At 40.3% G+C, this 16194-nt stretch overlaps 1 protein-coding gene across 2 annotated transcripts in view; it reads right to left on the reverse strand.

Moving 5' to 3' along the window:
• Positions 1–221: 221 nt before the first annotated feature.
• The window catches only part of CCDC57 (coiled-coil domain containing 57), a 43518-nt gene continuing 27545 nt past the window's right edge, over positions 222–16194 (reverse strand). For both annotated transcript variants that reach the window (XM_026861184.1, XM_026861183.1), the window contains exons 9-12: positions 15609–15745; positions 10532–10654; positions 8587–8809; positions 222–1804 (exon numbers count right to left, since the gene is read on the reverse strand). In XM_026861184.1, the coding sequence (XP_026716985.1) occupies positions 1581–1804; positions 8587–8809; positions 10532–10654; positions 15609–15745 (707 nt within the window). In that variant the 3' untranslated portion in view covers positions 222–1580. The remainder of the gene's footprint in view (positions 1805–8586; positions 8810–10531; positions 10655–15608; positions 15746–16194) is intronic.

Consider the following 16194-nt stretch of genomic DNA (forward strand, 5'->3'; position numbering starts at 1 on the left):
GAGAGCTGTAACTGATGTGATCTGTGCCAAAATTCTTGTACTTGTTAGAAACCACTACACTTTGAGCAACAGAAAGAGCTCATTCAGGGCCTGGTTCAAGGGAATGCATCATGTTGTTCCGGCTCATGAACAATGTTAAATGTTGAATCCAGTGACAGGATTTTCAAGTAATTAAATGAGTTAGAAGCTCACAAGGTCTCTCGGGCCTCATATTGGCTTGGTAACATCTCAATGAAATTTATTGCAGCTTTAGCATCTGATTATAATATCGTAACACCTTTGCACTAAAGCAGAACATTTTCAGCAGGGAGTAGAAAAATAATTATTCAAATTCTCAAAATGATTACTACCATGTTGTCAATGCCAAAGACAACAGCTGTTTGCAGAGTACCAGGAAAGCACTTCTACAGAAAAAATAAAAGCACTCATGGGTAAGTAGCTCTCTTCATTAATCCTGTTTAGATTTGGTATGTTTTTAGCAGCAACTGAGAAGTATTACTCACTTCAGTGATGCCACTCACAGAATCACAGAATCGCTTAGGTTGGAAGGGACGTCTTGAGATCACCCAGTCCAACCCATCAAGAAGGGTCACCTGGAACAGGCTGCCTAGAACAATGTCCAGTTGGGTTTTGAGTATCTCCACAGATGGAGATCTATAACCGCTCTGGGCAATCCCTTCCAGTGCTTCACCATCCTTGCACTGAAAAAGGATTTTCTTGCATTTTTCATGTGTATTTCCCATACTTATAGTAAAGTTCATCACTTTAATATCCCAAGACAGCTCAGCATTACCAGAAATGTTACAAAAATACACTGATTACTTGTTTCAATGTCCTGGCGTGTTCATAACAATATAGATAACCCTCATTATATCACAGCTCATTCAAGTTTTCTTTTAGTTTCATCTGTTCTAAGAGTTATTTCTTACAATGTTCCTGTACAATTCTAAGTGCTGCTAATGAATATGTTTTTCACTGCTTTAAACTCCATGCAATCTCTTGTTAAAGAAAAATATAATTACTGGTGTGACAACAGAAGTTTAATTCTATACTCTCATGCTGTCTGAACAAGTGGAAAGAGCTACAGAAGATGAGAAACAATACAGATTTGGGTGTAATCTTTTGGAATCCCTTTCAGGTAGAAAGATAGATGCACAGGATTAACGGTTGCACTGGTAATTATAAGAACACAAGTAGGTTGAGGCATCCCACTTCTAAGCTTAAATCACATCTACAGTTTCTCAATAAAATATTTGCTAAAGACCTGCGAGTTCTGCCTAAAGGCACTAGGCTTTACATATGTACTAACTGGGCATTTCTAAATCCATGATGCAAGCACTATTTAACATATATAATTAAAATAAATCAGTATTAGCAGCAAAGACTGTAATCTCATAATGTACACAGATTAACCCTTTATTTTAGGGTTCACAGTATGAAACGGGGTATTTGTTCTCTCTTTTGCCTGCAAGCATCCCAACTCGACATAAAAAACCAAAGCAGATATTTACATCTGATTTATAGATTTCAAAGTAAGTTAATATCAAGTATAGACCTAGAACTTGCTGCTAACACACAAATCAGTCTTTAATATTATAGTTGCGGATTTTTGCCACATTAGAAGAGATTTTTGGTTTCACGGAATGAACACAAGACAAATTCCTGGATTTTAACTTCTGCTGAACTTCCAGCCTGGTTCCTCTAACTGTCAAATCTGCAGCTGGCATTTCAAATTTATCCTTGGATTTGATATTTTGCTGAGATTCTTCAGGTTGCTCAGTTGAACATATAACTTCAAACTCCACTGCTCAAAAAAAGAAAAATACTTTGTAGTTATGTTTGTACTTGATTATGAGACTGGATAGTTGAAGAGAACTGGTTTACTCTTCTTCTCTAAATATATTGCCACCATAGTGCCAAATGGCTGATGTCTTACACTAACAGAGCCATTTCTGTATACAGGAAGCACAGGTCTGTCCATTAGGCTTGCTACGCTGATGGTATATTACATTGGCATCTTCTGCTCAGTCCTTGCTTCATCTGTACCTGTACATCCTCCATTAATATCAGACAGTTTAAGAGAGGAGAGAGGAAGACAGCTGGAAGGTTGGTGTAATTGTTCAAGTCAAGCACTAACTCTCTGTTGTTTTTAAACATCACATTTTACAGGTCTACCCTCTCCATTGTGAGAGAACAGCTGTATCAATCAAGGCAATACCAACATGCTGGACAACACAATACAAAGTTAGACCTACCTGGTCCTGTATTGTGAAACAGTGATAAAGTAGTTGGCTGCAATAGTTTGATCTGTTTCATGAAATCACCAGCAGCCATAAAAGCTGCAGAAAAACATGTTTGGATAGGCATGATCCAAAGGGCTCAAAGGCAATTCTGTGGGCTTGACAAAGCTGCACTACTACCATCATGTTTTGGGTATTTTTTTCATCTTCTCTCACAGAGGAAGGCATTTACCGTGAAAAAACTTCATTTTGTGTCCAAAATACCTGTGTGCATTAGAGGACTAACTCAGAAAGTAACACCTTTGGTTGGGAAGCAGGGAGACCTATCTTAATACAAATTGAAGTTCATTCTGCAGCTTCTAGCATAATTCTCTGAAAACCACTATCTCCAACTAGCTGAACTTTAGTCTTATCACAGGCTTCATTAGGTAATGTAAGTGGTATTGGTCAATCACAGTATTCATTGTAAGCTATGGGTAATATTTACAGGTGCTTGGCTCCAGCCAGTTAATCCTTATTTTTCAAGGCACTGAACTTTAGATTTTCTATGGAGAGACAAAGCAGACAGCAGAAGTAGTCATAATATACTTGTGGTAACACACATACAGCATCCTGTATTAGTTGAACTTTCTGCGTGTAACAGGCTTCAGTCCCAGCTACTATTCGATCACAGAGCAAGAATAAGAGGTGCACCAATTGACAAAGAGAAATTAGTAGGATGAGGTAAATTTTCATAGTCAACAAAACACAATGGAAAGTCCATACAAAATTGTACATGGAAGGAAAAAAAAATTCTTGAATTATGGAATGAATTAATCTATTGAGGGTTTATAGTTCTATGCAAAGCATGACCTTGTGGCTAGCATCAAAACGTGACACTTCAAAATAATTTTTATGTTCGGGTTTAGCCTGAACCAGCTGTTCACTCATGTGTGCGCAATCTCTGCCCTGAGTCAGCTTGGTGGCATTTGTTATTACAGGTGGCAAAAGCTCAGTGGACTCTTGCTGCTGATGCGGCATTCGCTGTTTAGCTTGCCACCTAGTGGTTTCCCACAGATGCAGAAGGTATGACAGAGGATGCTTGAGCATATGGAAGACCTTTGGGTGTATTTTCCTGCTCAGAGAAAGGACTTTTATCATTATAGTGCCCTAGACCTCTGCCACATGTGGCAGATAATAAAGCAGAATTTCACACATCGACAGTTTAAGACAGTGCAGGCAGCAGTGTCTGAAAGGTACTGGATACGGGTTCAAAGATTATTTTCCTCGAACAGGAGCCACAGCAGAATGAGACTACCTCTTGTTTGTGCTCTAAATAACAGCAATGAGCAGATCCATAATAGCACACAGACAACACTGCTTACAGTCTGTTCCAAAGGGTCATTTGTATTCCACCAAGGGGATGACTTTCAGAAAGAATGCATGAGGCCCTAAGCCTGCAGATGCAAAGGCAAAGTAACCAGGCACCAATGCATCACGTGCATCCCTTCCTCTGAAGTCTTCTGTGTGCTTGTCTCGACATTAGCAGAGACACTACAGTTTTAGCTAGTAAAGGCTGCTCAGTTAGACATCACAGAACACAAGCATTCTATACGGCTATTGTCAAGTTTTCGACCATTAAAAATCCATGTTAACAGAGAAATTTAAAACCATGAAATTGCAAACTTGTAAGGCTAGTTCTACAAAATAGAAAATACCGCAGAATTAGAAATGTTATTTGCAGTGAAATATTTTAGAGAACACTGAATAAGGACCTTCATATGTTACTGGTTCTGCTTGGGACTGTTCACATGTGTGAAGGACCTTGAATAAAATCAGCATGAATATGCACCATGTAGTAAAGTTTAAATGCAACAGCTTGGTTTTCACAAACAATGAAAAAGTATACCTACTTTACAAGCCTGTAACTTAGTTTCAGATGTGACCTTGGCAACAAGAGCTAGTAAGATCATAGTTAAGAGCCTAAATTGCTTTTGAAAACGGACCTAAATGTTCATACTGTATCAAAATGCTTAACATATCTTCTATTTGATGTGTGTTAACTAGTCAGAAATTAATATTCACCGATTTATTTTCAGAACTGAAGAGATACTGGTAGACTTGTATGAGCAAACTGAAATTTCTCCAGATAGAAAATTTCATTTAAGAAACTTGTCACTAGATATTTGCTTATGGCTAACAGTGCTTCTGAGGGAACACCAGCTCAAACAAGTTCCTATTCAGGAGAAGAACATTTAAGTGAAGAAAATGTAACTAGAGGATTAGTTAATATTTGTGAAACACTTCAAAGATGAAGTTTTATGTAACGCAGAGAAGAAATCATGAGTCTTTCTCTGATTGGATCCGGAATGAAGCCAGAGCCAGAGTGCTCTTTCTGTTTGTTAATATTTTACCAGATTCTTTCTTTGGCCAGCTTTTTACCCACATGGATTGCTCTTAGAACTGTCTGTGATGTCAAAGCTGTTGAAATTCTGCTTAGTGTGGAAACACTTAAGATAACTTTTGATCCATAAAGTGTAGAATTTCAGACCACAGAGCTTTGCAAGTAACAGCAACAATGAGAATTAAAGAAACTCCCCTATCAAAGTTCAAGTAGTAAACCAGAAAAGTTACTTTGCTTCAAAGCAGCTCAATCTTATTCTTTGCTAGGTTCCAATGTAAACCCAAATTAATAGGCCCAGGACAGGGTTCTGAGTATTTGTGGAGGTGGGTTTCTCAAAATACAGTGGGATCACCCACCACAACTGGAGGCCTCCTCTGGCATGGAAAATAAAGTTTCATCTACCCCAAAAATGTATAAAACAAGTGACTAGTGGGGCATTCTAAGTGCAGATACATCTTGCCTTCTGCTCTTACTCCCTCTGCACTGATCCCAGCCTCTGTTGACCCAGGGAGATAGAGGTGATCAGGAGCTTTTCACATGGTACCACAAAGCACCCTTCGCAGTATTGGCTTCACTCTAAATATGGTCATACAGACGAACTTTAATAGGTGATGTTTGTCTGTCTTTCCGTAAAAACTAGTAAGTGTCTCCAGTAGCAAGTAAAAACTTTGTTAAGCAAAATTACTTCAAGAAAAATAAATTCCAGTTTTGTAAATGTTTTACAAAGCTTACCCTCCTCCTCCCTAATATCTATTCTAAAACCAAAAAAGGCCCTATAGCCCACAGGTGACAGAGAAGCCTTGCAGCATGTACAGAAGCTAATCACATGGTTATACACGTGTCATGATTTTTAGAGGAAAGCATACAAATCTTCTGACAAGCAGCTTTCTGTTGAGGATGGCCTGTCATCAGCAGTCAAGATGCATATGAGATGGCTCACCAGCCAAAGTCAACCACCTGCTCTCAACCTTTGGGACAGGGAATATTAAAAGGAAAGAAATACAGAAGCATATTTCTTACCAGTACAGTCTATGTGTCTAACACTTATGCTTTTAATATAATCATGGCTTGTGCCTCTCTACCCCTGTAGCAGGATCTTTTTCTTTCAATAATGCAGAACAATAAAAATACCTGAACAAGAAACCTGTGTTCCTTCTAAGCCCCTTCTTTCTACTTACCTGCAGAAATAACATACAAGTTATTAAATCCATCTCACTCCTATAGAGCAAACTAAAAATCAGTAGATAGAGTAAGAAGAGAGAAAGTTAAAATATCTCATAGCCTTCTGACTTGCTTGGATGCTTCCACAGGTTCTGAATTCTATGGTGAAATGAATAAAGTATGTAACATCCACTTCAGAAATTCAGCGTTAACATGCAGTCATAAACACTCCAAAATACACTGAATTATGTCAGGTGCTGGAAATACATCAAACTGCAGGCTTACTTGACATGCCAACCATTTAAAGTCCCAATAGGCTGTTCTCTACATGAAGAAAATGAAGCTGCTCAACAGATTCAGGAAAAATAAAATAAAATAAAATAAAATTATCATTCTCACACTACAACTGTTTCTGTTTCACCAGAAATACCCCTAAAACACAGCTACTGGTGTGACAAATTTATACAAGTGCACTTGTAAAATAATTGTTTGAATAAGAAAACTAACTTGCTTGTTTTGTTGCAAATCATTCTTTGTTACTGAACTTTCAAGTTTGTCTATGTGTCACTTGTATCTGAAAGCCCAATACCGAGTCACTCCATCTTAATGACGCTTCTATCCACTGTGACCACATTTTTGGAGAATGTATTGCATTCAAGTGAGTAGTTTTAAATGGGAAAGATTTAATTAATTTAATTAATTTTCCATCACTCAGGCATGAAAAATAATGCAAGCCTCTGCTAAAAATCAGAAGCAGAACTCCTTGAAAATTACATGCTGCTTGGAGGTGATGTTCTTCCAAAAAACAATAATTTTGCTTTCGCAGTCTTGTTTTCTGAAATGCAGAATTCTGTCTAGTAGAATTAATTACCATTTGAATGGTTTCCTGCAGGAGAAAGCTAAGCAACATAAAAGAGTTAAGTCCGCTCAAGTGTTTTAGGGTAAATCTGGATGCAGAGATCAAATTAAGGTTGTTCTCAGGAAAGCATCATCCCTTATCAGCGTTTCATTTGTTTCACGTTGGCAGTATCATCTTTCCCTTTTGCTATTCTCTAGATCCTCAAAAATCTACAGTAAGTTTTGCAATGGTGGCTGGAAATTTCTAGATATTAAGAAACTGATGTCCTTGTAAGGCTGCCAGCGGTGTTGCATCACACATACAGCAGCATGAAACTGCATGGCACTACCAGTAATGTTTCGCAGACATCCTTTTGCTTATCCTGTCAATATAGGCCTGACCTGAAATACTCTTCCTATTTCAGTCCCAGCCCCACAGAAAAAGCTCATCAATCATGACTGTCAGCACTACGTCCATTCCAGTCCCACAGGTCTGTAATGCACATTACTTTGTACCTGTAATGCACTGCTCTTGTGAATAAATTCACTTATAATCTTCATTTTGAAAGCCCTTTTAAATACTTTTTCTTCCCCTCGTGTGCTGCTAAAGGTGGTTCATTGGATCTAAACCCTGGTCTAAAAACAGATGCAATGTAGATTAGAAAGGACCTCTGGGTGAAATGTCACAGTACTTATCACTCCCTGCTCACACTGGATCTTGACACAACTTGTGTCCATTGCCTGTTTTCTTTTCACTTTTTTTCTTTTCACTGTGCACAGAGTCTGGCTCTTCTCCACTGGTTAATTAAAAAGCAGCAATCAGACCACCCATTGACTCTGTTTTCCAAACTGAATGACCCAGCTCCCTAAACCTCTTCTCGTGTAACGTGTTCCAGCGTCCTCACCATCCTGGTGGCTCTCCACTGGACACCAGTTTGTCCATTCTTTGTACCAGAAGGTCCAAATCTGGACTCCAGATGTACCACATAAAGGGGAATAAATCACTTCCCTTAACCCACTGGTTGCATTCTTGCTCTCGCAGTCTGGTATGTGGTTAATGGCACACGAGTATCTATGGAATGGTAACAGGTCACTATTAATACAAAGCTCATTTGAAAAGGCTAAATGCCTGCCATATTGCTCCACAGTTGCAATCAAGTCTCAGGAATAATGATGATGATAAAATAGTAATATCAAAACCAAAAAAATAAACCAGCCACACAGCACTGTAAGAAATAATGTATTTGAATGCTATGCCTCTTATTCAAAACTAAAAATCACCTTTACTTGGAACATTCTGGAGAAATGCTTGTCTGTCTACTTATAAAGACTTTCAATAAAGAAGAGTCTACAATCCTTCCAGGGAATATACTCCATTATTAGCCATCCTAAAAGTTCTTCCAGTAATTTAATTTAAGGGCATTAACACAACTGCTCAACACAATGGCTACTGTTAAAAAGTTCCTTTACAATTTGCCCGTGAAGAGGCTACACTTGACTGCACATCTTACAAATGGTGTTCCTGCTAAAATTTCCAAGAACATGTGGTGCTTTTTTGTAGAAGTATAGCACTGATTAATGTTCAGTCTATGATCTAGGTTTCACCTTCTCCTCTCATCCTGACCCTGATACTGTCTCACATATCTGCCCCAGATAAGGTTTAGACTATGTCAAAACAGAAAGATATTTGCATTTTCAAGGAGTATTTAATAAAAGGGGAGAAGTATTTGCAACAACAGCAATAAAACCAGAGAGCTATATAGGCATTCTTCTTAATTCTTACTTGTGCTGGCAACAGTGAAATTCCCTTCAAGTAAGTCATTAGATCTTCACATTCTGATTATAGGGCTGTAACAACAGTAGCAGTCATGTAAAAAATTCAGTGGAAGGGGGAAGAATCCACCACTATACTTCCATTCTTCCAGAAGAGTCAAATACTGTGACTACTTTACAAAGGATGCTTACCTCGGTCAGTGTTCTTTTGAGGACTGAGAATGGAAGGGCTTGATCCCATTTCTAAAGTTTGCCAAATACTTTGGCAGAAACGATGAGCTCTAGATGAAGAAAGCTGGACCTGTTGGGTTTGACTAGGACTCTGCCTGAGTGGATGGCTTTGAATGATCTTTGAGGATGTATCTGCTTTTTGTTGCTCTGTCCCATGATTTACAATAGAGAAATCTAGCTGAACCTGTTCAAGTTCAAACACAGATTTACAGAGATACGTACTTTTCATATCAAAGACATCTGAATATTGATTAAATTTCATAGTGGCATCTTGGTCTTGGAAAGATAGAAGCTTTCAGCAAGAGGCAAGACAAAAGAAAATGATTAGTTTTAATTTTTAAACATTGTACAAGAAGATTAATTACAACATCATGAAAGTGATTGAGGAACCCTGGTTTATTAAGGTTATTATAATAAGACCTAGTTTATTAAGATGCAGGGAACTACAGGCCAGTCAGTCTCACCTCTGTGTCTGGAAAGATCATGGAGCAGATCCTCCTGGAAACTGTGCACATGGAAAATAAGGAGGTGATTTGTGACAGGAAATGGCTTCACTAAGGGCAAATTGTGCCTGACAAATTTGGTGGCCTTCAACGACGGGGCTACAGTGTTGGTGGATAAGGGAAGAGCAACTGGTGTCATTTGTCTGGACTTGTGCAAAGTATTTGACACTGTCCCGCATGACATCCTTGTCTCTAAATCTGAGAGATGTGAATTTCATGGATGGACCACTCGGTGGATAAAAAATTGGCTGGATGGTCTCACTCAAAGAGTTGTGGTCAACTGCTCCATGACTGAGCGGAGAGCAGTGACGAGTGGCGTTCCTCAGGGGTGGGTGTTGGGATCAATGCTGTTTAACATATTTGTGAGCAACATGGAAGGTGGGATCAGGGCACCCTCAGCACGTTCCCCGCTGACACCAAGCTGGGTGGTGGGGGGACATGCTGAGAAAAGGGATGGGCCATCCTGAGGGGCCTGGACAGGCTGGAGAGAGGGGGGATGTGCAAACCTCATGGAGTTCAACTAGGCCTAGGGCAAAGTCCTGTCCATAGGCCAGGGCAATGGCCAGCACAAACCCAGGCTGGGCCAGGAGAGCAGCCCCCAGGAGAAGGACTTGGGGGGTGGAAAACTGCCTGTGAGCCACCAACAGGCGCTGGCAGCCCAAAAGGCCCCCGTGTGCTGGGCTGCACCCAGAGCGGGGTGAGCACGGGGTGAGGGGGGGATTCTCCCCCTCTGCTTCGCTCTGGGAGACCCCCCTGCAAGGCTGGGTCCAGCTCTGGGGCACCAACAGCAGAAGGACACAGACCTGCTGGAGCGGGGCCAGAGGAGGCCACGAAGATGCACGGCGGGCTGGAGCACCACCCTGTGAGGACAGGCTGAGAGAGTTGGGGGGTTCAGCTGGAGGAGAGAAGGCTCCGGGGAGACCTTAGAGCAGCCTCCCAGGGCTGAAAGGGGCTGCGGGAAACGGGGGAGGGACTGGGGAGGGAGGATAGGGCAAGGGGTGATGGTTTTAAACTGAGGGAGGGGAAATTTAGATGAGATCTAAGGAGGAAATTCTTCCCTGTGAGGGGGGTGAGGCCCTGGCACAGGCTGCCCAGAGAAGCTGTGGCTGCCCCCTCCCTGGAAGGGCTCAAGGCCAGGTTGGACGGGGCTTTGGGCACCCTGGGCCAGGGGAAGGTGGCCCTGTCTGGGGCAGGGGGGTTGGAACTAGATGATCTTTAAGATCCCTTCCAACCTCAACCAATCTATGATTCTATAAGTATTAACAAATACTATTTTGTACAGAAACAATGCATTACAAAAAATTACACATTTTTAAGTCTTCCAGGAGATTACTATTGAGCAATTGCAACTGAAAAAAATCCAACTGAAGGCAAATTAAATTGATGATAAAACTGCACTGTACCTCACTGGATAGTAATTCTGTTTCTTCCCCACAGCTGCCTGGAACAACTTCTTCCTTTAAGCTAGGGCAGGCAATTAGAGAAGAGATCCTTGAGAGATGCTGTTGCTTTGCATACTGCAGCTCCTAATGTGAAATATTACATTAAATAACTCACGGTCTCTAAAAATAATACATTTATAGCTCATTTTGGTGTTATACTGCTAGATTTAAAATAATCACTTATAAATAACATTAAATAAAATTATTCTCCGTTCAGATCAACAGGGCTACACTACCCTCCTAATAAACCTCTTACTAAATCTGTTCAAAATCTACATTGATTGCTGTTGTTACTACCATCCTGCTTGTTACTCAAGTTTATATTGTCAGGGTCATTCTTCACTTTTGTCTTTTCCCATGATTAAATTATGAAGAAAAACTCCCAAAGAAGTCCTAAAAAGCCAAATAAAATAAAGCGGCTATGGAAAAGTAATTTGTCCGTGACTAAAAAGAGCTAATGACCCCACAGAGTTTCACCAACTTTCAACATGTAGCAATTAAAATGAGATCTGATGAAAAGCAAACTGCTTCAGCCCTGCCAAAGGAGACAAAAATAAATATCGAAGTCTTTTGCTATATATTTAAGACCAAATAAATAAAATATGAGCCCATCATATAAAATAACTGACACTGAAATTCCTGTATACAGTAATATAGTAAATGACAGTAATAAGTTATCTCAGTTTTGCATAAAGATGAGGATTTTGAACACAAGAGCAAATATAGCCTGGCTAGTAAGAGTGATTACCTAGAAGAAAACCACCCAAACTAGAATAGCAGTGTTTCAAGCTCAACCTGAAGCTCAGCTTCAGTGCCGGTGCTGAAGCCTCAGTGGGTACGTTCTGGGTAAAGAGCAGCCTGGAATGCGACTACTGAAGATGAACAGCTTGGATATAAGAAGGACTATTCCTCCTTCTAGTCTGGACAAATTCCATCAGTAACACAGATGATCCCACAGGTTCTAGAGCTGGAAAGATCCTCAATGACAGCCACTTCAACCATGACCTCAAAGCAACTCATGAGCTGAAGAGGTTGGGCTACTACTCCTGGAGTTTAGCACCACCTGCAAACTCACTGCCAAATGTCACCTCTTCAAGAGCCATGGACACATTGTGTCTTTTAAATCTATTTATCCTTACAAAAGCAAGAACAATCTTTAATGATTTTAAAAAGAACATGGGAGACATGAGATGTCAGAAAAACAGCTAGCTCATTAAAAATAGTCAAGGGAAGACTAGGATGGATAAGCAATGAATATTCATTGGTCTCAATTTAAGAGTCAGCTAAGTTCTAAGATGAGTTGTAAAAAAAGAAAAACTAAGAGGTGTAGAAAAAAAATTGTAAAATATGTGGTTCTAATTGACTCTAACAGCACAGCCTTTTGGACTTCAGGCAACCTTTCCCCATCAAACAGGAGTGCCCCTCCTGTTGGGTATCTTCTGCTAGGGAAAAGCTAAGAGAAATTCAAGCACCTGGGATAGGACATCCAAACACAGGGCTCTTCCCTGCCAGGTTTCTTTAGAACATGATCCAAAATGTCGCCATAGATTCAACCTGATGGATTCACCTTAGCCAAGAAACATGTATATATGCCTGTCCCAGCTGAAATACTGATGCTTTGGATGCTTGGAGAGCCCTTTCCTTTCATATTCCAATGCTTGAGGCCTCTAAACAAGCACTACCTGTTTTTACTACTATTCTTTATCCAAAAGAACATCAATCCTGAACAGAAGCTGGATAACTGTCTGCCTAAAGACCTGAGAGCAGAACACTGAATTTGACCCTCTCAACACTTGTTATCAAATTCAATTGCTATATGATCTTTGCACTTCAAATTTTACACTATTTTCTCAGATCTACTGACCCAGAAGCTTTTGTAATTAATCCAGCTAACATCTGTCATGGGTATAATTATGTGGCTTAATCTGCAGCGCTGTTTCACTTCACAGGAATAAAAAACCATTTTCGGCAGAACTAAACTGCAAGTGGAAAGTGGGTCATCCTCAGCCATACAACTGGTTAAATTAGTACCAGCTGAGCCATTTAGCCTTCATTTACCTAATTTGTAGCACTTAATCTAAGGAACTACAGAGGTTAGTATGGGTTTTTTTCTTTATCACCATTCTTAACTGTAAGAAAAACCAAATATTCATTAGAATTTACTTCCACTGGCTCTTTTAAGAAACTCACCTTTGCCATTCAAACTGTCTGGTCAAATGGTTCATATACTTGATAATACATCTAGGCCAACCAGATAACATCTGAAGAAATTAGTGATAACTAACCAGGTTAAAACCCACAGGATGGCCTGCACAAAGTGAGTACGTGGTTATTCCATCTTTTTAGAATGTGTCTAGATGAGAAAACTTTTAAGACTTTTTAGAATGTGTTCATGTGGTAAAATTTTCAAGTAAATGACTGACAATTATGATTTTTTAGTACAACCTGACAACATGAGAGGATTATCTCCTGCGTAGTTTCATGTTGTCACCGAGATCTTAGTATGTAAAAAGAGAAACATTAAACTTCAATCTCCTGGATGAACTTTAGTAATCCACAAAACACTCTCAATTTGTTCTTGATTTCAATTAAGAGAAATAAGAATGCATAAAGAGAGAATTAAAAGTAAACAGGATCTTCCAGAGGAGATTAGCTTTAGTTCATCTGATTTTTCCCCAAAGGCAAAGGAGATAGAAGTTTCAATCTAATAGACTGGAGGGTGACTGCTTGGAAAGCAGCTCAGCAGAAAAGAAACAGGAAAGCTGGTGGACTACAAGGTGAATATGAGGCAGCAATGTGTTCTTGAGGCCTTTGGCCAACAGAATCCTGGGTTGCATCATGGAAAGCACTGCCAGCAGGCCAGGGGAGGAGACTATTTCCCTCTACTGGGCACTGGTGCAACCACATTTATTGTGTCCGCTTTTGGTTTCCCCAGGGAAAGACAGACACAGACATACCAGAGCAAGTCCAGCAAACAGTCACAAAGATGATCAGTGACACAGGAGGAGGGGCCGGGGAAGCTGGCCTTGCTTAGCCTCCAGAAGTGGTAAGTCAGGAGTGATCTTCTCAACATGTCTAAGTATCTGATGGGATGGTGGGAGGAGATAAAGATGACTGAGCCAGACTCAGTGGTATACAGTGGAAGAACAAGAAGCAATGGGCAGAAAGTGAAGTACAGGACATACTGCTTAAGCATAAAGAGGAAACAAAAACCCCAAACCCCAAGGGAGGGTGATCGAACACTGGAACGAGTTGCCCAGATGGGTTCCCAAAGGAAGTATTTTCCCAGCTGAACTTGGTTAATAATTCTACTGGAGTTTTATACACTGGAGCAACAACCTCATGCTTTCTGAAAGAACATTGTTTACTGCCCTCAAAACTACACGACAACCAGCTGCTCTGACTCAATCCTCACAGGAACAAATCTGCTGATCAATTAAATAAAGTACATAGTGAAATCCTGACTATCGAAGTCACTGGGAGGTCTGCCACTAACTACTAGGGGAGCCAGGATTTACCCTTTTTTGTCTCTAATGAAAGCTGCAATTTAATTATTAAAACTAGTATTTTAATTACAAAATATAAGAGACAGGTTAATTATATATCCTGCTTTCATACACAGAACATATGCTATTACAATAATTTTGACAAGGGTGATTTAACATCCCACCACTGTGGATATTTGGAAATATGCCCACTGATCAATCATTTTCAAGTTTATCTTGGAACATACTGCAAATCCTTCAAATGGCCTATCTTACTTATTTAAAACTAAGCTTTATGAAACTCATACTTGCAATTCAGGATTGCATTTATGCTGCATTAACACAAGTGCTTCTGAAATTCCTTGGATGAAAATAATGTTTAAAAAAGTTAATTTTGAAGTCCCAAATATAACCCCTTAAGGAAACAGGGTAACATCTGGCTGGCAAACAGTCACTAGGGGTGTTCTCCAAGGCTCAATTTTAGGGCTAGTTCTCTTCAATGTTTTTATCCATGACCTGGACACAGGGGTTGAGTACACACTAGCTAAGTTTGCCAATGATACTAAATTAGGAGGACTTCTTGACTTCCCCTGAGGGTAGAGAGATCTTACAGAGAGATCTTGATAGACTGGAGTGCTTGGCAATCACCAACTGTACGAAATTTAACAAGAGCGAATGCTGGATTCTGTACCTGGGACAGTGTAATCCTGGATGTCCATACAGACTGGAGGACAAGAGGCTGGAGCGCAGCCCTGCAGAAAGGGAGCTGGGGGATTTGGTTGGTGGTAAGTTCAGTATGAGTGAACAGTGTGCTCTGGTGGCCAAAAGGGTCAACTGTACCCTGGGGTGCCTTAGGCACAATGCAGTTAACCAGTCAAAAGGACTGAATGTCCCACTACACTCACCACTGGTGTAGCCTCACAAGTACTGTGAGCAGTTTTGGGCTCCATAACATGAGGATACAGAAATATTAGAATTTTGTTGCTGAAGGAGGGCAACAAAGACGGGACTAGAGGGCAAGACTTATGAGGGGTGCCCGAGGATACTTGGCTTGTTCAGTTTAGAAAAGGGGAGACTGAGGGAGGACCTCATTGCTCTCTACAACTTCCTCACAAGGGGGAGAAGAGACAGAGGTGCTGATCTCTTCTTTCTGGTTTCTGGTGATAAGATGCAAGGGAATGGCTTAAAGCTGCCACAAGGGAAGTTCAGACTGGATATTAGGAAGAAGTTCTTCCCTGAGAGGGTGGTCAAGCATTGGAACAAACTCCCCAGGGAGTGGTCATGGCTCCAAGCCTGCTGGTGTTCAAGCAGCATTTGCACAATAATCTTAGATATATGGTTTAACTTCTAGGATGCCCTGTATGTGAAGTCAGGACTCCCTTCCAGCTCGGGATATTCTATGATTTTATGAAATCTTCCAAGGTCCCAAAGGACGATTTCAGCTAAAGACAATAAAAGACATTTAAATGCAGAATTTTAAGGAGAGTTATATTAATGGAATTAGAACTGGCTTAACTGCTATTATCACTAGATTTCAGAGAGTATATCATTACCTGTGTTGTAAGTCTGTGCTGTAGATGCTTTAAAGCTGATAGCTGACACTGTGTTCTTTTGACAAGCTCTCTTGGAAAAAGACTACCAGAGGCAATACAAACTGTGCAGCGCTTACAGCTAACAGGATACCAGAGTCCTATAAAGGAGGGAATATACTGAGGAAGGCATTCTCTGTTGTTATTTTATCATCAATATTACATTCCCGCAAGTGTTTATAGTGGATATAAATGAACCACAGAACATGAGCCTTCTCACTGCAGATGAATTCAGTGCTATGCAGAAATGGGCCTTGTGTTTTTGTCCTTTGCTTCACGGCCAGAGCAACTGTTGCATAGAACTTAAATGTCCACAGTGAAATCTTCTTACAGTATATATGCTGCTGATTCAAGTTTACTCTATAGTAAGCTTATTCTCCTTTCTCTTCCACTTTCATAAAGCATTAGTTTTTATTCTAAGAGATGAACCATCTCTTTTCTGCTCTTAAAGGAAGTCTTAGTTCAACTTCCAGTTCCCATGCTGACACCTAAGGACCAGGGAATCCTTCATCTAAGATGTTCATCAACAAAAAGTTACTGCCTACAGACT

Source organism: Athene cunicularia (genome assembly GCF_003259725.1).
Source record: "Athene cunicularia isolate RWA chromosome 18 unlocalized genomic scaffold, athCun1 chr18_part1, whole genome shotgun sequence".
NCBI classification, from domain to species: Eukaryota; Metazoa; Chordata; class Aves; order Strigiformes; family Strigidae; genus Athene; species Athene cunicularia.